At 44.7% G+C, this 20,233-nt stretch overlaps 1 protein-coding gene across 22 annotated transcripts in view; it reads right to left on the reverse strand.

Annotated features, from left to right (window-relative positions):
• The window catches only part of ABLIM1 (actin binding LIM protein 1), a 301,274-nt gene that overhangs the window by 27,339 nt on the left and 253,702 nt on the right, over positions 1 to 20,233 (reverse strand). For 8 of the 22 annotated variants that reach the window (XR_015241856.1, XR_015241857.1, XR_015241862.1 and 5 more), the window contains exons 9-12: positions 9,585 to 9,662; positions 8,700 to 8,855; positions 5,427 to 5,462; positions 4,397 to 4,526 (exon numbers count right to left, since the gene is read on the reverse strand). Coding sequence is in view for 4 of the 22 variants with exons in the window: in XM_025917915.2 (XP_025773700.2) it covers positions 4,397 to 4,526; positions 5,427 to 5,462; positions 8,700 to 8,855; positions 9,585 to 9,662 (400 nt within the window). In the remaining 18 variants the exon portion in view is untranslated. Of the gene's footprint in view, positions 1 to 2,046; positions 2,155 to 4,396; positions 4,527 to 5,426; positions 5,463 to 8,699; positions 8,856 to 9,584; positions 9,663 to 16,771; positions 16,820 to 19,826; positions 19,911 to 20,233 lie in introns of all 22 variants that reach the window. The other 14 variants (XR_015241855.1, XR_015241853.1, XR_015241864.1 and 11 more) reach the window with 5 other exon arrangements.

The raw sequence follows: 20,233 nt of genomic DNA on the forward strand, positions 1-20,233 counted from the left end.
CCCCCATTCATGCTCTGTCTCTCTCTGTCCCAAAAATAAATAAACGTTGAAAAAAAAATGATATTTCATGTATATTTATACTGAAACAGACGCCCCTAATATGAGTGAGGGATAGGGGGCCCTGTCACTCCATCAGTGTGACCCTTGACCAGGGCCCCTTCACCAGAGAATGGAGTGAAACAGCGCAGTCAAAGGTGCTTTAAGGGCACAAAGCCGAGGGGGAAACCTTCACAGACAAGGTGAGCCCAGTGCTTGTTACACACTAGGGCACTTGACCTCACGTACCCCCAGTGACCTAGGAGAGGTGTCGTAGGTGAGGTAGCAAGTGACACTCCAAAGGTTAAGTTGACAATCCAAGGTGCCACCGCAGGCACAGGACACAGATAATATTTGAACCTAGGACTCCGGCGTTCATTTGCGTATTCCAACTCTCCATAAAGCTGCTCACAGACACAAGATTTTGTGTCTCGATATCTCGTGATGTGTGTATTTGTACAGACTTTGTGTAACTTTACAGGGCACGTGGCGTTTTTCTTCCTACGGGAAGCATCTCTTTTGAAAGGTGAAACATGTAATAACCAAGCAAGGCAGTTTACCTCTTTGAATCAAAAATCTATTTCCTCTGTCATATTCGAAGCAAACAAATCTTAGTTTGGCCAAGGGTTTCTATATTAAAGTCTCTTTAAAATACATCTCTGAAGTTTTTCAGTAATTTCTTATGGCTTTATAAACATCCTCTAAAGTATTTTGGTATCTAGATAACAAAAGGCCCCCCCCCCAATACTAATTAGCAATAATAATTTCAAGTAATCTGTCAAGAATTTTAGAAAGTGCTGCTCCAACTGGAAAATGCTCATCTCTTTGCTAATGACAAAGCGTGTGTGACTTCAACAAGCATGTCAGCAACATTATTTTTACAGCACAGAGAATGCTAAAGTGGCACACATAGGATAACTGCATGCGGATTAAGGGCAGTGCATCTATATTTTAGGACTCGGTGGCTCAAAAATCCAAGTGAGCCATAAGAAAATAGCTTGGGTAGACGGTAAATGAACGCTCGGTCAGCTGGAACAGCATTTTGCGTACTCGGTAGCCGCGCTCGTGATCTGAGCACTTTGGAACACCGAGTTGGGATCTGTTAGGTCTGCCTCAAGCCTTCTACCAAGACACTTAATATAACAGTCCGGTTATAACAATGTACTGGCCTGGCACTCCCTCCTTCAGCTACTGTCATTGGTTACTTTGGTTCAAATCAAGACTATGGAAAAAGTTAGCATCCTTCTGGGAGCTCATACTTATTTTAAATGATGGCCCCTCTGAAGCCCTTTCAAGGCTCTCGGATCCCCCAACATACGGAGGTGAACAAGGGCCCCAGTTGAGGGCTGCTTCAGAAGCATAACGGGCAATGAGGAAAACGATGGGAATGCCATAAAGGGAATGGGCAGGAATGTGGGGGCAGAAACAGAAAACAGAAGGCACGGCTTCTCTTCAATGTCACGCAGAAATCAGGACCAGTCAAAAGAGGATTACCCTTAGGGTTGGCTCAAGGAGAGACATTTAAGTTACACTGCCATCGATCTTTTTATACTCTCCAAGTGTTTCAATACCACCGAGTGGTTAAATGGCTTCTTACCATTAAGACAAGTTTTGGAGATTTGTTGCTAAACAGTGGTACGTTTTGCTGAGCCATGTCACGCATCAAAACCAGGAACATACCCCAACTATATATTATATTTTGCTTTTGACACACGGAAAAACAAAATGATAATATATGTTTTTTTTTCCCCCTAAGCAGTAGATAATGAATCTTCTGGTCTTAAACATACTTCCTGTTTCTTCATCTAGAGCCCTTAGAAATGACATATTTCTCCTAGTGAGAGATGCCATGCCAGTTCTAAGATGCTGGGTGTAGTTATGACACACGCAGGCATGCGGAGAGGTCGAAAGCTGGGAGCTAACTCTTGGAGATCCACCTTATTAGCCTTCCCAGGGTGCTAATAAATCTCCACTATGCGGGGTGCCGCCTGGGGAAGCCTGCCTCCTTACCTTTGATATGGGGAATGAAGTGGTGTCGGAAGGGGGAGTTGGGGCGGGAGTCGCTGTGGGTGGAGCTGAGGCTGCTGGTGCGCAGGCGCACACCAGGAGACAGCAGCTCTGTGCGGCAAGGAGTCAGGGGCAGGGCAAGGTGGAAACAGAAAAGAAGAACAGAAATTAACACAGGAGCAGGGACAGCATCCTCGTTCCAAGGGAGGGGGCGGGGCGGGAAATAAAGAACGTTAATCAGGAGTCTGAAAAAGGAGGAAGGAAAAAGGGTTAAGAACGCACCTGCTAAGGGTCAGGCAAAGTGGGGAGAATGTGCAAATAGGTTCAGGTCGGTAGAGAGTCACTCTCTGAGAATAAATGGCTTTATGAGAAGGAATGGCCACCGGGACATTCTCTGTCAGGATGACACCAGCTACTGTTGAGCCAGTACCGGTGCATCATCTAGATTCAGAAATAGCTGCTTTTAAAAAAAGACACCTGGCCAAACAGAACCCCCCTGACGCACATGTGAAAAAAAAAAAAAGACAATTATTTCAAGAACCTTGAAAAGAAGTACTTATCTGTAAGGGTCAGATTCTTTTTGTTTGTTTGTTTGTTTTTAAGCTGCAAACTTCTCCCATTAGAGGTTTAATTTTATTCTGCCTGCGGAGAAGGAGGGACCTGTTCGTGCTCCCCCGGTGGCGGAGAGCTACTTAGGATCCTGTGAATGGCGTGGTGGCGGCACTGGGGGACCGGCGGCTTCCTGATCTTGGAAGGAGAATGGGCCATTAAAACCAAACCCGGCCCTGGGGGGGTGGGCACCACCACCTGGCATCTAGGACCCACGGAGTGGATAATCAGAGGTATCCGATACCGACCATAACTCTGCTGTCAGAACCCCGCCAACTCCACGTGACAAGGACAGATCTTGAAAAAATAACCGTAAGTCCTAATAATCAGATGTCCATAATATACTGTGGAGAGGGGGAAGTGCACTTAGAATGGGGAACGTCCTAAAGGCTGCTAACATCAGAACCACGGCTGGAACAGACAAATCTTTCAGTGCTCAACAATGACATGATCTTTTAGGGAAATAATTTCCCTGGCTGACCACCCCCTCGCTTATCGGGGGCCTATAGAACAATAATTTCCCTGTAGCCCCACGTCATCCTGACAAGGTCATGGCCATGGCCTCAGTGACCTCAACATATGCCCTATAAGGACAGGCAGTCACATAGAGGATTTCTTGTCCCCCACGTAGACAAGGGCTTAAATCTAGACCCAGGTCCGGGACATGAATAAAATGAACATAGCTGCACACCAAAAAAAAAAAAAAAAAAGAAAAAAGAAAAAGAAAAAAAAGAATCCATTTCCTGAAAAATTCTCATGTAACATAACTCTACAAATACCAAGTACTTATGACCTAGGGGGAACTATACATTACTGAAGAATCATATACTAAAAATTCGGTCCTCTATGAGTATTAAATCTATAGCCTTAAGGAAAAGACTGCAGCCTTTTTATATTCTGTTCATTTCCTCTGGTTTTATTTTATAAAATAAGTTAGCACATGTCCTGTTCTCATCAGCCTGTGCAGAACAAGAAGCTTAACATGAAGTCTTCGCAGATGTACACGGCCACCAAGTTTGTCTAGAAGGCCAGAATCTCCTTGTGGGAATCTACTTCTCAGAGAACCCTGAATCCGTGCTGGGATCTCCATTCTTCTGTTCCACACATGAGACACCCACTAATAGTCATAGGGACTACACCGTGCATAGTCACCTGAAGTCCACAACTATTTGATACTCTCTATCATAACATGTCTCTATTGTTTTTCTGTTTTCCAAGTCTGGCTAAAAATCTCAGGGCTAGAATGGATCTGAAAAGTTATCAAATACAACCCTGAGGTTGTATATAATACTTCCTTCTAGCAGGTGCTTACCCCAGCATGCTTAGTAACACCGTGTGCCTGGACCAGGGAAACACAATAAACACACCAGCAAATGGCTAATGCTGGATTTTAGATGATGCTGATGTGCCTAAAGGGTGCATCAAATTCTTTTCTTTGGAGATCTTCATTCTAAGTCTCCAAGTGATGGGATCTTCTTCAAGTCTAAAAATATTTTTTAAAAAGGCTCCCTTGCTTCTTGTTGTTCACTGTCAAAATGTAATTATTTAATAAATCATAATGAATAGAACCATAAAATAACACAAACTGTAGTTGGATTTAAGTGTCCTTTTTTTTTTTTCTGGGAAAAGAAGAGATCTATTTGGCAGCTAGATTCTTAACGCACTGTCAGTGGTGGGGAAAGAAAAATCACACAGCCAACACAGACTATCATATAGAGTGAATCTCGGGAACAGGTGCCCTTACCAGGTCTGTGAAAATGCTGGGGAGAGCGAGACGTGGTTGGAGTGTAGCTATGGCGGCTGTAGACGGGGGAGTTGATGGAGCCCTGGCTGGTGGACCGATGGATCACCCGGTCCCGAGCATCCTGGTAGCCCTGGAAAGAGAGTACGAGAAAGCAGGAGCGTAAGACACTCATTCAGGCTATCATCAGGTCCAAGGGAAGTCAAGTTCTACAAAGGCTGCCCCGGAACTATCATGCCTGCCTGTTCATGTGCACATTTTAGGGCCATATCCTTAAATACGTACGCAGAGGAGCATTCTGTGGTTAATGCACTTTGTTTGAAACCAGTAGTACCCGCATTCGGCCAACTTTTAAGAAGGAAAATGATAAATCCCAGTGTCGACAGAGCTCTGGGGAAAGTAACTCTGATGGTCACATTTATACTGTGCTTTTCAGTTTTACAAAGTGTGTTCACATACGTCATTTCATCTGATTTGTGTAACAAGGAAGGTAGAACACAAGGGCTGACCTCCCTTCTCCACAAAAGCAGAATGTTTCAGAGCAGGCAGGAGACCCCTGTGTAGGCGTGTAGCTCATGAAGGCAGAGCCCGCTTCAGGACCAGCCTCCCGGCTCTCATCTTTGTTCTGACTGCCAGCCCACACTGTCCCTACCATTGATCTGGTGACACTTTAAGTTGATTTGCCTGGAGAACAAGCCGGTAGTGGCCTCAGACCCAGGAAATTCTACTTCCCACTTTGTGAAACAAATCCCCAGGAAAAACAAAAAGGGATCTTCGAATGGAAAAATGCGCTCAAAGATATCTATCATACCAACACTTACAAGGATAAAACTTCCTCAACAAATCGGGGAATAATTAAGTGAATCAGTCATATCAATTCAACGGAATAATATACCACCACTAGTGTTTTACAGACCAGTGGTATTTCTGTTGTGGTTTCGTTGAATGTCCTCCTTCAAAAATTCCAGTCTAGGAAAAGTCCAAGTTATTCCCCAAATCCCACCCGTTACAATTTTCAAAAAACGGTACTTACTTCTGCTGACGGAGTCGGAGATAAAGTCCTTGGAGACTGGAAGAAGAAACGAGAATTTAAAGTCACAGCGCGTGTTAATTCGTTTTCAGTTTCCTTAGCTGTTTATCAGACTCACCTGGAAACAGTATTCAAACTCCAGTGCCAGCTCCCTTTGCCCATCCCCTCTTCTGGTTCAGTGAGTTGAGAATGGGGCTCAGACAGGGACACGGAAACCAAGATTCTGGGAGGCTGGCGCACATCCCTGCCTGAGAACGGTGGGGTCCTGATAAATAGGTTATCGTGCTTGAGATGCTTAAGCTACACAGATTGGAACTATTTTCCCCTCTAGGCTCAAACTATGCTCAATTTACTAGTATGAGTCACCGTGTCTGCCCGAACACAGACTTCTATAAACGTGGCTGTCGACTGAGGTACCACCACGGCAATCATGTAAAATTGTTTGCTAACCGGCTAGTAATAACCAGGTCTGTGGCATCCAGCCCTTTTTCACTGGGACACCTGTAGGACTCACTCCCCTTCCTCGTGAGGTCTCGACACACATGTGGTGCCACACAGTGCTTTCTGTGACTCCTATTTAAAGGAGCGAGCCGGCCCCACGTGCTTGTTCCTCACTCTATTTCATTTTTCGTCTAGCACGATACCCTGTACGCCTGTATTAGGTATCGTTTGTTGTCTGTCTCCCACATTCCGCTGCAGGCTCCACGAGGGCAAGAACTCTGCCCCTTTACGATGAAGTATTACAGTGACTAGAGAGGCTCCCGGCACGTGTGAGGTGCTCAACAAATATTTCCTAAACGAATGAATGAAATGTTTACAATTAAAATGCCAAAAGTATTCAAATAGAATGAAATGTAAACGAAGCACCTGGCCAGTGGTGGACTTCTCAGCTTCAGAATTTGCCTCTTACGCCCAGTTCGCAAAAAGCACTTGGGCTCTCTTGCGCTGTAAGATTCTTCGAGCCCCACGGTCTCGGCTACAGCGACAGCCTATCCCTGGGGCGTCTTAGCTGGGTGAGAATGGGCCCCGTGAGGGCAGGAGCCAGGCCTGACCCTGCTGACAGAGGCTTCTGGATCTTCCCTACTCATGCCTTCTGAAGGCACAAATGGCTACACAGAATGTCAAGTTCATTCCTCCGGTGCTTCTAAATTGGCACCATAGGGATTCTTTGGGAAACGTGTTAATAACAACTAAAGGAATAAATAATCACATAGCTTGTCAAGTTTTCTAAGTCGCAAGATTTCATGTGTTGGGGAAGAGTTCCCAAATATGTCTGATTTCTGATCCGGGGCCATCCTCCCACCGAGATTCGGTCCTCAGAGAAACGCACAGGTCACCACACTAGGTAAGGACAGTATCGATGCTGAGATCCCCGCTATGAGAGAAGCCAGCATTTCTGTCGAGCACGTACGTGCCGGGTACTGTTCTAATCGAAATATTTCACTTAATCCTCACAGAAGTCTCTGAGGCAGGTATTAATTACTATCTTGAGTTTACACATGACACTGAAACACATACTTTTCCCAAAGTCGTACGGTTAGTAAATATCGGAGTCTGACTTGAAACCCTAAAATGTGCGCTTCAAAGCCCAAACTTTTAGCGCTTGATGTTTTACTGCTCAAAACGGAACCGCTGGGAAACACACACACACATACCCCCAAAACCTAAAACGCCGTAATACAACTCACCTCCCCCCACTTATCTGACTTGAATATTAGCAAATTCTCATCCACTTGCTCCAGGACCAGCTCCTGCGCACTCTGTTCAGGAACTTTCCTTTTTCCTTTATCCCCCTATGCAACACTCCAGGGGCCAGTGGGAACTGAACAACGCAGGCCAATCAACCTGCATTTGAACAGCTGTAGATGCAGTTACAGACATGTGACCACTAGGGGGAACTACACGAAAATGGATACCCCTCCTGCCCCGGGGGCCATTTCAAGGCCGAGCTCTGCTCTGGAATAAAACCCAAACTGAAACATAAGTAAATAAAAAGAACAAGATATATTACAGTTATGAATAAATATAAGCATCGTTATAAAACAAATACTCTATATGGATATGACTGAGAACAAATTAAACAGAATCACCGTGCTTTCACGGCTTTTTTTCATCTAAGATCTCAAAGTGCCGTGTGCTGTTAAATAGTTTACAGTCTGTTTTAACCTTGGTTGAACAGCTAATTTCAGTTCGGTACTCGGGCAACATCTCTCTGATTGGACTCAAAAGAGTCTACAGGTGATTCCAATTTTCAAAATAAAAAGGGAAACAAGTTTAGATCAAGTTGAAAATGCCAGAGGAAACAGACCAGAGCCCACATGACTCAGGCAGGAGGTGAGAGCAGGGAGCCCCCAACCCTGGGAAGGGATGGGAAGGACCCTAAGGGGCTGAGAGGCTGTGCTCCAGCCTCTGGACCATTGATGTTGGGAGAGCATGAATAAGCCCCAAGGCCACAGGTAACGACTTCAGTTGTAGCTGTCACTTGCTGAACATTTACCAGGAGTCTGGCTCGGCCAAGTGCTTTAATAGATGAGTTTATATGGATTAGTTTTAATAGATAATAAATTATCTAGTTATTATATAGATATTAACCTTTAACAGACAGTTTATTTAACCCTTACTAACACCCTATGAGGTGAATTCTGTCATCCTGTTTTATAGATGAACAAACTAGGGGTCAGAATGGTGGTTACATGGCCAAAGTCATACAAGCAGCATGTGGGAGTTCCCAGGTTGATCCCAGGTAATTTGATTCCAGAACCCTGGCTCACATCACTGTGCCATACCGCGGTCTCCACCTCTCTACTCTTCCTGTTCTTGTACATTCTGTCTTAAGGTGCTGCAGACTGTAGCTGTCATAATTTAGGGTGTGTGTTCTCTTTCCTCATGATCCCCGTGAAGAGACTTCAGTTTGTCCCCAGATCGAGACCCCAGAAGACTCTCCCTCCATTATTCCGTCTGCCCAGCTCACAGATTCTCCCCTGACAACTTTGACTTCCTTCCCAGCCTGTCCGTTCTGCTATCCCACAACCTAGTACTAACGCTTACTCAACCTTCACTGTTTTCTCTGGCTGGCCTGCTCTTTCACTCCTCTGTCACCTCCTGAGCCCAGGGATGGTGTGATAGGTTTTTGGGTACCTCAAAGCTGGTAGGGAAGTCTGTAAATAATGGGCAGTCCAAAGGACCCTCTGGCCTTATTTTGATTCCAATCAGTTTTTCATACACACGTGATAAAAGAGAGTTGTTGTATAACTCACAGCTTCTAGAATTTATTACCTCTCCCAGGCTCTGCCTCTCCTGTTTGTCCTCATAGCCCGAAGTGTAGAAAGGCTCATAGGTAATAAGATCTGGACGCTCGATATCATATATTGCCTTGACCTTGGGAATGGCTGCTAAATCCTTATAATCCAGGATTTCATTGTCCACCTTTGCCTGGCAAAGTTAAACAGAAAGAAAAATTCTTCTTCAGTCTCATTTCTTTGCGGAACTATGGTTAGTACATTTCACATCCTGCTCAAAAGGTGAAGACCTTAAAAATAAACAAAACCCAAAACATTTTGCTTAGTTTTAAAAACAAAAGCATTCTGCTTTAGAAAGTTGCCAATTTATACCATATATTAATCACTTTTTTTTTTTTTAAACTCATCAGAAGCTTAGGAAAAAGTCTATGCAGAATAAACCAAGTAGAAAAGCCTAAAAACCTTCAGGATAATTTTCCTAAATTTATTACAGAGATGGAAAAGCTCAAACAGATGGTCAAAACAAATCCTCCCAGATGGCTAAAAACAAGAACTGCATATTTGATCAACTAAATATTTAAATACCTTTGTGGCAGAATTTAAGAATACTCAGTATCAGCATTCTGGAAGGTATAATTAATCCCCAAGTATCTATACCCCACTTAGGCACAGCAATTTTTAAACTCCTGCACAGCATTGTTGCATTTTATGGGTCACTGACATTGATGGCCACATTCGCATATCAATTTAATTACCCGAAGGAAAACATGATTGAGAAGGCTGATCTTCAAAAATGAAAACTGGATCTCATAACAGAAACAGAAGTCATTTCCAATTATTCTATTTTGGGTTACCCCCTCCACTATCACAATCTGCTACTTTACCTGCCCCGGAAGCATCTTTTCCAGAAGCAAATACTTACATAGATAGTATGACCTGGGGAGCCAGGGATACTGGAACCTGGTCTAGAATAAATGCTTTCAGAGGAAGTCCTGGTAGGCTGTAAAGTAAACGGCACCTTGTAAGATTTCACACCATGGCTTCAGAATCAAGACTGGCCTGCATCCCTAGCATTTACTGCACACTAAGCTGGCTAAAAAAAGATTTGTGACTATTCTGAAGAAGGGAAAATATAACCTAGAAAGACAGAAAAAGGAGAACTGGCTGTGCAACCAGCCTTGAAAATGCATTTGGGGACTTTTCCTTTTACCGTCTCTTCCTGGTCCCCTCCAATGCCTTCTGGCTCTACCGTCCGGCACACATGTTTCCCTCCACCTCTGTTGCCACAACCCCAGCCCCAGTCACCACCTCCGCTCATCTGGACGATTCCAATGACCTTCTCTGCAGGTTTCCTGCCTTTGTTCTTGCCCTCTTCAAGTCCCCTGGAGCCCAAGGGCCAGAGAACTCTTTTAAAAACAGGGTTTAGATGGTTATTACCCTGTTTTTGGCTTCAGCAACCATTTTTTTTTTTTTCAACGTTTATTTATTTTTGGGACAGAGAGAGACAGAGCATGAACGGGGGAGGGTCAGAGAGAGAGGGAGACACAGAATCGGAAACAGGCTCCAGGCTCTGAGCCATCAGCCCAGAGCCCGACGCGGGGCTCGAACTCACGGACCGCGAGATCGTGACCTGGCTGAAGTCGGACGCTTAACCGACTGTGCCACCCAGGCGCCCCTCAGCAACCATTTAGAATAAAGTCACAACTCCCAGGGCCTCAGGGTTTTGCTTCTGCCTTCCTCTCCCCTTTCTCACTCACTACCCACCATCACTCATGGAACGTGGTGCACGTCCCTGCTTCAGGGTTCTTATCTCAGCTCTTCCCTCTGCCTGAAATGCTCTGAGCCCCAGTGTTACTGGATTTTTTTTTTTTCCTCCTTCAGTCTTGGCTTTAAATATCACCTCCTCAAAGAAGCCCTCCCTGATCTCTCAATCCAGAATGGTTACCCTTATCTTCTCTCAGTGTCACTCTTAGTTTTCCTTCATGAATACAATTTATAATTCCCGTGTTTTTTGCTGGTGGGTTGGTTGGTTTTCTGGATCATGTGTATTTTCCTTATGAACTTTAGTCACCACCTCTGACCTCACAGGACATGCCTAATATTTCATGCAGGTAAGTAGAGGCGTAAATATTAGTTGAGGGAATGAGCCAGAATTTGTTGTCTGTAAACACTGTTTGTGGATACTTGACTCACGTTAATTCCGTGACTCCAGCCTATCCCCACAGTCACTGAGTCACTGAGGTAAGGTTAGTGGCTGGCCACTCAGAAAGAGAAAAGAAACCAGACTTTATAATATATGCCTTGAGGACCCTGAGAGTGAGGGGTGGTGACGGTAGTGGGCTGGAAATGTATAAAGTAGGGTTAACTGCCTCCCACCCTGCCCAGCACATTCTGGAAAGCTCTGTGAAGAAAACCCAAGGACTAGTCTTGAAAGACTTGCTGCCCTCTGTACAGATACTTCTTGGAGATGAAAATTTGCAGTTCTACATTAGAAATGGGATTTTTCCTCGTCGGTACTGTTTCTACTGATATTTGTCACCTTGAACATGAGTGTAACTGAGCCAAAAACCTCCTCTAAAAATAAGGATGTTGCATCACTACGTAATTCACGTCTGAAATAATGAGAGCAAACCCAGCCGGCCAATTCAAGTCAGGCAGTGATTAGACTCTAATAGAATTCACTTGAGGGGTGTGAAATACCGTTCTCGTGTCTTTGAGATACACAGGGTGGAGAGGGGTTGGAGAAATCACATTGTGCACTGGCCCACTGCTTCTGGTCCCCTTCCCCCAAACCTGCCACATACAACTACCTTCCTCCTAGACTTCAATTTTCAAATCACGTGCCTATCTCAATAACGAGGAAATTCTCAATACTAAGTATGCAGAGAAAGGAAGGATTCACATAACAACGCTACTCAAGAAGCCCAGTTCCTCGATCTGCTTCCCAATGAAATGTAAGGGTGACTCAACCAAAGCGTCGCCCTTCTTTAAAAAGAGAGGCCACCCCTTAATAAAGCTGAGCCAGGATGCCTCTCTGTGGGGGAACTGTTCACTACAGGTAGCCCTTCAGCTTCAAGTGGCCAGGAGCGAAGACGTGCCAACTCAATATCAGAATGAAACCTGGTAAGTAACCACCCAAGAATATTAACAGGAGCTAACGTGGGTCGTCTGCTTACTATGTGGCAGGCTCCGTGCAGACCATGTCCCAGGCTTGATCTCACTTCAGTCTCCTCCATAACCCCTTGAGGAAGACATCTGTTTTGCAGATGAGGAAGAAGGACGCAGGCCCCAGGCTCCACAAGTCCTCAAGTGTCCGGATATGAAGCCAGACACCCTAGAGATGAAGCCCAAGCTCTTAGCCCCTGCACTACAATCTCCCCCCTATTGGAAGGTAAATGCCGCCATTTATTTCTCATTAACACAGCTATGGGACAGATGAGAAAAAAACAGAAAAAAACTGGAGATCAACTACCAGAAGAGTCTGCCAACTGAAAATGTTTTCATTGCCATTAACGCCAGAGGAACCCTGCTGTGGCTCACCGTGTCGGGGTGCGACAGGAGAGGGTGCAGTATGGGACAGCCAGACGTCTTCAGTCTACTGGCGTTGCTATGACAAAGTATTGTTTTCATTAACAATTAGGACATTGTGTGAACAGCCAAGGAACACGCTGAGCTTTGGGGTCTCGCCCATATCAGTCACCCTATCTCTGCCAAACATGGGTCAGGGGACACTTTCTGCCTTTCCCGTAGCGATGCACCTGGGGGTGGCTCTGAGGTATCTTGCTCCCTCGTGTACTGCGTATATGGAGAGGAATGTCGCTGGAGAGCCACGTGAACACATGCCCCGGACGGGGTCTGTAATGCTCTCTTCCAGGATGAGGAACTCCATGGAAGAGAAAGGTCCCTTGGCCGAACCAGCCTGTTTCCGTTCAGGCTCTCTTTCCGTCCTTCTTCACCAGATTAGGGAACCTGAGTTGTGCAGGTTCCCTCTGAAGCATTCGGCTGGTTCATTTGCACCATTAATATGGCGGAGCTCAAGGTTTGAAGGGTTGTCGGTCGATCTGAATTCCCGTCAAGTCCCATTTCATTCTTCGGGGTTTTCAGATCTGAACCACCTCCATCTGGCATACACCTACCCTGGGTTCTCTGATTCTAAAATACATATTTTAGATTTTTATAGGCAGACAGTGTTCAAAATCAGTTCGGCTATTCGCCAAATCCAATGACGTTCTGGCTCTTGTGGAAAGACCAATCTTCCGTGAGTACCTTCAGACCATCTAGCACTGGGAAATGCTCAAGATGTCTCCCGGAGGTTCAGAAACTTCTCCTTGTTTCATTGCATTTACTGTTGCTGCTTTTGCTTCGTTCTGGTCTCCTAACCTTCCTGTAAACTCTATTTCCATAGGAATCCTGCTTATGGGTTGAGTTACATCCTTCTTTTCTTACAATGGCCCTTCTTCCTTCTGTTTTCCTGTCTAAAATGAAATAACGGGAGAAAACACAACTCTGTGTAGTACAGGACAGGGGGGTGAAAAGGCTGGTTTTGGGTCAAGAAATTTGGTTCAAATCCTGGCTTCCCTACTTGTGTGACATCAGGGGAGTGTTCCTTTTTCTTTCCTTTCTCGCGTTCTCTCCATTTTTCTTTGGACTTTCCTGAGCTTCAGCTTCTCATTTATAGAATGGAGGAGAGGGTACTAATGCCTAATAGAGGGACAAAGGAATCAATAGCTATAAAGCTTCAAACACCTTGCCCAGCATACGGCAAGTACCCATTTTCAGCATTTTCCGGACATCGGACATTAGACTGGATTTCCTAAGTCTGTTCATCTCACACAGTTTAGGAGAGCACTGCCTGTTTTGCTCTTCACGATAGAATAGTCCTTTCAAATGTGAGCTACATGGACCAGATGTGTCTAGAGCTGTCTACGGCTACTGCACTTGCATACTATCCCATCAGAACTCCGATGTGTGAAGTATGTCGGACGAACAGTCAAACTGACAAATGCCCTTCCCCTTTTCTGAGAGCTCTGTGAAGTGACTGTACATCCTTCCGCGATGGTGACTTCCTGCTTAGGTCTCAGCTTTACCGATCAATGCCCCTTCCATGCCTGATGGCAAAGACCTTGCACAGGCCTGTCTTATCTGCCAGAATGGTTCTTGGTTTGCGGCTTCTTCAACTATGCTCAAGGCTTAAACAGCACACGTGGATTCTTGCCTGTTTTGCCACAGTTCCTAACGGCTCCTGAAGCGTACGTGCTCCACCAGCGGAGGTTAGAGGTCCCTCCTTTACGAAGATAATAAAATTGGTTTTTAAAACTGAACTATTGTTTTGGGTGTTTTTACAGGGGGTCTTTTAATCTTAAATATTTGGAGTTTTACATTTCAATGCTAAATGTCTCGAGTTTGAAACAGGTTGAACTTTTTAAATGAACATCTTTATTTTTATTTTTTATAAATTTTTTTTTCCAACGTTTTTATTTTATTTTTGGGACAGAGAGAGACAGAGCATGAACGGGGGAGGAGCAGAGAGAGAGGGAGACACAGAATCGGAAACAGGCTCCAGGCTCTGAGCCATCAGCCCAGAGCCTGATGCGGGGCTCGAACTCACGGACGGCGAGATCGTGACCTGGCTGAAGTCGGACGCTTAACCGACTGCGCCACCCAGGCGCCCCTGTACATCTTTATTTTTAAAAGAAAACCTTTTGGGGTGCTTGTGTGGCTCAGTTAAGTGTCCGATTTTGGCTCAGGTCATGATCTCACAGTGAGTGAGTTCTAATCCCACGTCGGGCTCTGTGCTGACAGCTCGGAGCCTGGGAGCCTATTTCTGATTCTGTGTCTCCCTTTCTCTCTCTCTCTCTCTCTCTCTCTCTGCCCCTCTCCCACTTGCACTCTGTCTCCCAAAAATAAATAAATGTTAAAAAAAGAAAAAAATGAAACGCTTTTATTCTTTCAGCTGTATCTTGCCCCCGGATTAACCGATAAATAACTTGCTGGGCATCTCTGACGGCCGAGACAGGTTCAAAAGGCACACAGCTATCTTCTTTTTTTTTTAAATTTTTTTTTTTCAACGTTTATTTATTTTTGGGACAGAGGGAGACAGAGCATGAACGGGGGAGGGGCAGAGAGAGAGGGAGACACAGAATCGGAAACAGGCTCCAGGCTCCGAGCCATCAGCCCAGAGCCCGACGCGGGGCTCGAACTCACGGACCGCGAGATCGTGACCTGGCTGAAGTCGGACGCTTAACCGACTGCGCCACCCAGGCGCCCCTCACACAGCTATCTTCTAATAGAGCAGCCCAAATCTACTCCAATTGAAACTCATTTCACCTGAACAGCAACAACTTAACCACCACGCTTTCCCTCTCTCAAATCCCGCTGACGGTTTCTTCTTTACCTGGAACAGAACCCTAGTGTCACCGTGCTGGGCTACAGCAAAGATTTACAAGAGGATCCCCATTTCCACAGATGATCCTTATATGCAATTATTTAACCTACGTTACTATTTCAACCTGTTCTGGTATCCAGGTTAACAACAGTGACCCAGCAATTACTAAACAATAGCCCAATGGGTGAGCAGGCTTTGTAAGCCTCTAGGAGAGTTATGAGGAACTGAAGTACTCTCTTGCCTATACTGCTCTCCCTTGAACAGTGCCCAGGTTCACAGCATCGACCCACTGTGCGGTGGAAAATCCACGTGTAGCCTTTGACTCCTCCAAAACTTAATTACCAATAGCCCACTGTTGAGCAGGAAGCTTTACTGAGAACGTCAACAGTTGAATACGACATGTTTTGTATGTCATATGTATCACATACTATATTCATACAAGAAAGTAAGCTAAAGAAACGTAATTAAGAAAATCCCAAAGAAGAGAAAATACATTTACAGTGCTGCAGCATATTTATGCATTAAAAAAGTGTATGAGAGTGCCCATGCAGTTCAAACCTATGCTCTTCCAGAGTCAGCTGTATTATAAATGAAGTTAATTTCAAATGTTTATCCTCAAAGGTATGCCCATTTCTGTCCTACAGAGGAAGGAAGCAGGATCTGTGATTAAGCTATTAGAAGCTGATGCAATTTACTTATTTTCCTTTAAGCACCTTTTCCTTCATGCCTTATGGAAAAACCCAATTTGAAAGCACAGTGGGAAAATTCGGTTCGTTTTTTTTTAATGCCATCTTTGGAAAAAAAAAAAAAAAGGCAAGGCGAGAGTGGAGAAGGGACAGTAGATAGAGAAAGGATTAGAGACTGGCTGTGATGTCTCAAAGGATTTTTCTAATAAAATTAGGCAAATAATTGAATCTTTATTTTGGCTACAGAGGGAAAGGAACTTCACTGAGAACCTTCTATTGTACGTGGTTGTCCACACATACTCAGCAAGCAAAGGGTCCATATGACCTACATTTATTTCCCCAGCACATGTTCAGGGACTCACTTTTGATTTCAAAATAGTTTTTCATTTTTCTCAAAAAAAAAAAAAAAAAATCAACCAAGAGAAGTCTCACCAGAAGACTAGTAGTTCATTCCAATGGGGAAGAGAAAAACCCCACGGCCTTTGATCACTTATAGTAAATACACGTCTTTTGAAAACACCCGTCTTTTTGTTTTCTGCATGAAATCTTCTTTAAAAGCCCTCTAACTACCTTGCAGCTGACTTTTCCTCTATGCCTTGACTTGGTCCATGTGTCCTACCATTAAAAGGCACAGTCACAAAGTGAAAATCACCCTGAAGACATCTTTTTATGTTCCCATCCAGCTCTCATCATTCTACTGACTATGAAACACTTACCAGAGCTCTGCCTGGTGAAGAAGCAGAGAAATTATATTTTCCATTTGCTTTCATTATGGGCCACCATAATGTCTGGTCCCCTCTCAGTTGGGGGGTGCTGGAAAAGCTCTCTGCTTCCCTGCCCTCCCCCCCCTTTCAGCAGGAGCAGGGGTGCAACGACTACCCATCTACTTTGCATTCCCCCAAAGCCATGCTCTAAGAAGGGAGAGAAACTACAGGCAACTGGCAGCCAGAAGGGAAAGAGTTTATGAACGCCTAGGGGACAACTAATGATATAAGGTGACTGCCACCTTATACGAAGTGCTGCTGTGATTGACAGTACCTGCCTTGGGTTTTTGTCCCAGTTCACTAGACAAGGTGGTGATAACAGCTGCAGAAGAAGGAATACTTTTAAAATCTACATACATTGAGCATTCACTGCTAAGTCAAGAAAGCGTGAAAATAACTCCTTTGGAGAAAGGAACTTTATGTTTCAGAGGAAGCAGGAAGGACTCGTGGGCACACATTCCCTTCTCTGCAGTGTGACAAATGCCATCAGCCTTTACTACGGCCAAGAGCCTCAATGTCTTTTTGCTATAAGTCATAGCCCCTAAACATACTCATGAATTATAAAAACACACCAAAGAAGAATGAAATATTCGAATAAAGTGAAAGCCTGGAACGAGGCGGTATGTTATTGTAGTGATGCTAATAAGACAAAAACCAACATTATCCCTTTGAGATATATGTACAGATTCTAATTAGCTCTTTTTAAAAAAATATACACACACGGTACATGTTTGGTATATTATAGGTTTGCAGGTGCATACGTTATGCTAGTGAATGTTAGTTTCAAAAGACAAAAATCTCATGCCCATTTTGTACGGCAGTCCGTTCATGCTTTAGTCTCCAAAGGCACATCAGAGAAGCTCCTTTTAAGAATATAGCAAATGATCCACTCCAGATTATTACAAACTGAGTCCTGGGAATATCATGTGCTTTGTCTATAATGAATTACAGCAGACATTACAAAGGTTAGTACTGAGTTTTACCTATAGACAAAATTTGCTATTCATATAAAACTTTTCCAAGTAAATAAGACTGGAACATGTTTTCCTTAGGTAATTTTCTTTTCATCATTTTCTTTTGCCTATACCTCAGCATGACGAAAGAAGGAACGATAATGAATATAACAATTCATTATTATATAAATAATGAAATGTCTTTCCTCCTATAAATTTCCTCCCGGGGCACAGGGTGCTGACTATCCTGTAGGAGTACAGTTGGTTTACCTAATAACTAAAAAGGTTTGATATTACTTGGTGAAATGAGCCGCTTGTATGAGGCATCTAAAAGATCAACATATCTGTGTGACTTGAGTTTCCAGGCTTCTTCAAAGTGCTGGTGAGCTGTTCCTCAGTGGCCAATGGGTGAAGGGAGACCTTGTCAAATGGCCTATTTCTTTGCCAGGTCCCAAGCTGTTTACAACTTTCTGTGATGGAGCTCAAGCTGACTTCATTGAGATTTATGCTTGGATAATGGGAATCAGATGTCCCTTTTGAACAGGATAGGAAGAGAGTGGTTATTAAAAACAGAGCTCTCTCTCTCTCCTCTAACTCACCACTGCTTACGATGCGCCCCATCTTTAAAATTTAAGGGTCTGGAGCAAACCAAGAATTTCACACTTGATGATGGTATTTTTGTTGAAGTCGTGAAAATGCATCATCTGGCTATAGCCTTAGGCTACCAAAATAGAATCCTATTTGAGTTATAACGTATACTTTTGGGAAAAAGACCCCAAAACCGTTGAAAAAGCAACTTCTTGCCAAACGGAGGTACTATTTGCAGTGGGGGGCAATCTTTGGCTGTTGTGCTGGATTCATGAGACTATAACTTCATTGCGTGTGAAAACCCTGCTACCGGAGCTGAAGCTTTAAGACAGAATGAAGATCACGTGACAAATGCAAGTTGGAGAGCAAGCCGGTATCATGGGCCAACACCACGTAGCCGAGGCCTGGAATCTGCAGTTAAATCTTGCCCGCTGATGCCCGGGGAGCCTTGGGCTGGCCTCCTGCTATAGATGAGGAAACTGAGGGGGTTGATGTCTAAAAGGTTTCTTTCCACTCTAAAAATATATGCTTCTAACTATCTTCCAAACCGTTTAATAAAAGAAGGTAAACTTTTAATAAAAGCAGGCTGAGCAACACCTCTCAGCCTTAGTGCCGTTCCGGCAGGCGTACACGGAGCCCAGGCTACAATGCTCTAGTGTGACCCTGAACTGTTAGCAGAGCTAAAAACTGGGTTTCATCTGGGCAGAGAGAGGATTGTGGAAAGTTATTATCATTTCACAGCTTTCAGTGGGTTCTCAAGACCCCCACGGAAGATATTGTGTGCGTGTGCAGGAAGCACAGTCTCCTGCCTCACTGCTCGTCTGGAGGGCTGGCTGAGCGCTCGCCTTGCTTCTGCGTCGTCCTGCGGGCCATGCTGCTCTCCTTCCTACCCCCAGCGGACTTAGTCCGTGTGTAATGCTCCTCTCCTTCTGCTTTCCTGACTTCCTCTCTGATGCCCGGTGGTGTGCTGGAAAGAGCATGAGTTACGGGCTCAGAGACCCGGCTTCCAATCTCAGCTCTACCCCTGACCGGTGGTGTAACTCTGGGGAAAGTACCTAACTGTGATCGGTCTCAGTCTCTCCATCTGTAAAATGGGAGTGAGGATAGCTACCTCCCAGGGATTCTTAGGGAGAGCAAATAGAGTACGTTTAAATCCTTTGGCCTCTGCAGAGTAGGTGCCTGGTCTCTTGTGTCCTTTCTCCACTTCCCTGCTGCTTTCTTGAGATGAACCACTCCCTACCCAAGCATTGTGTTCCCCTAGTTCCATGCTTCTGCGATCCCCCTCAGCACCCCCACCCCTTTCTCATCATGTCCATCCAGGCTCCAAAATTCAACTCAAGGACCACTGTTCCCAGGGAGTGCCCCTTGGGACCCTTTCTCTCACCTGACATTCCTTGATCTAGGTGATGTGCTTCTATACCATTTTATAACGACATATCTGTCTTCCCTGCTATTCACCAGCATCCAGCCCAGCACTAACTATACCTGGGTGCCTGGCAAACATTTGTTCAACGAACAAATGCGTGAACCCGGGACCCAAAGGGGAGCTTCTAATGTGCTCGCTTTCATGAAGGTGACGCTTTAGCCAGTACTCTAAATGAAAACAATAACGAGAGAAGAAAACAGCCAGAATCGGAATGTGAGATGCACTCTGTGGGGTGAGAAAAAGCATCTGCCTCTGCAGGAGCCGGAGAAGTTATGTGGGACGAGCAGCACGAGGACGGCAAGCCACAGAAGCCTGGGGCCAGGACAGCGGCTCTAAGCCTCAGCCTTAGACACAGTGCCAACCTGCAGAGACGGAGACCGTCCTGTGCGTCGAACCAGACTTTTGGGATAAAAGAAATCGGATGAAGAACGATGAATGTTTGGCGGCTGCCACAAAACATGAGAAAAGGAAAGAATGAACAAAGAAATATCCTCCATTTGGAAACACTGTGCAAAAAACAACACAACACAAAACCTTTGGGAAAACAAATTTGATACTAAACATCAAGTGGCATCACTTTAGAGTTGGGGGCGTGTGTGTGTGTGTGTGCGTGTGTGTGTGTGTGTTGGGGGGGGGCATGTTTAAAAGCATATTAACTGGCCTCCAAGTTACAGTTTATTTACCCACATTCTAACTTCCCATGATTTCTTTCCATTTATTTTGGCTGAGACATTTTTATATATGAAGAGTAAGAAACCAGTGGAGCCAT

This window comes from Puma concolor, chromosome D2 (assembly GCF_028749965.1).
Source record: "Puma concolor isolate L17-30 chromosome D2, mPumCon1.1.hap2, whole genome shotgun sequence".
Classification (NCBI taxonomy): domain Eukaryota; kingdom Metazoa; phylum Chordata; class Mammalia; order Carnivora; family Felidae; genus Puma; species Puma concolor.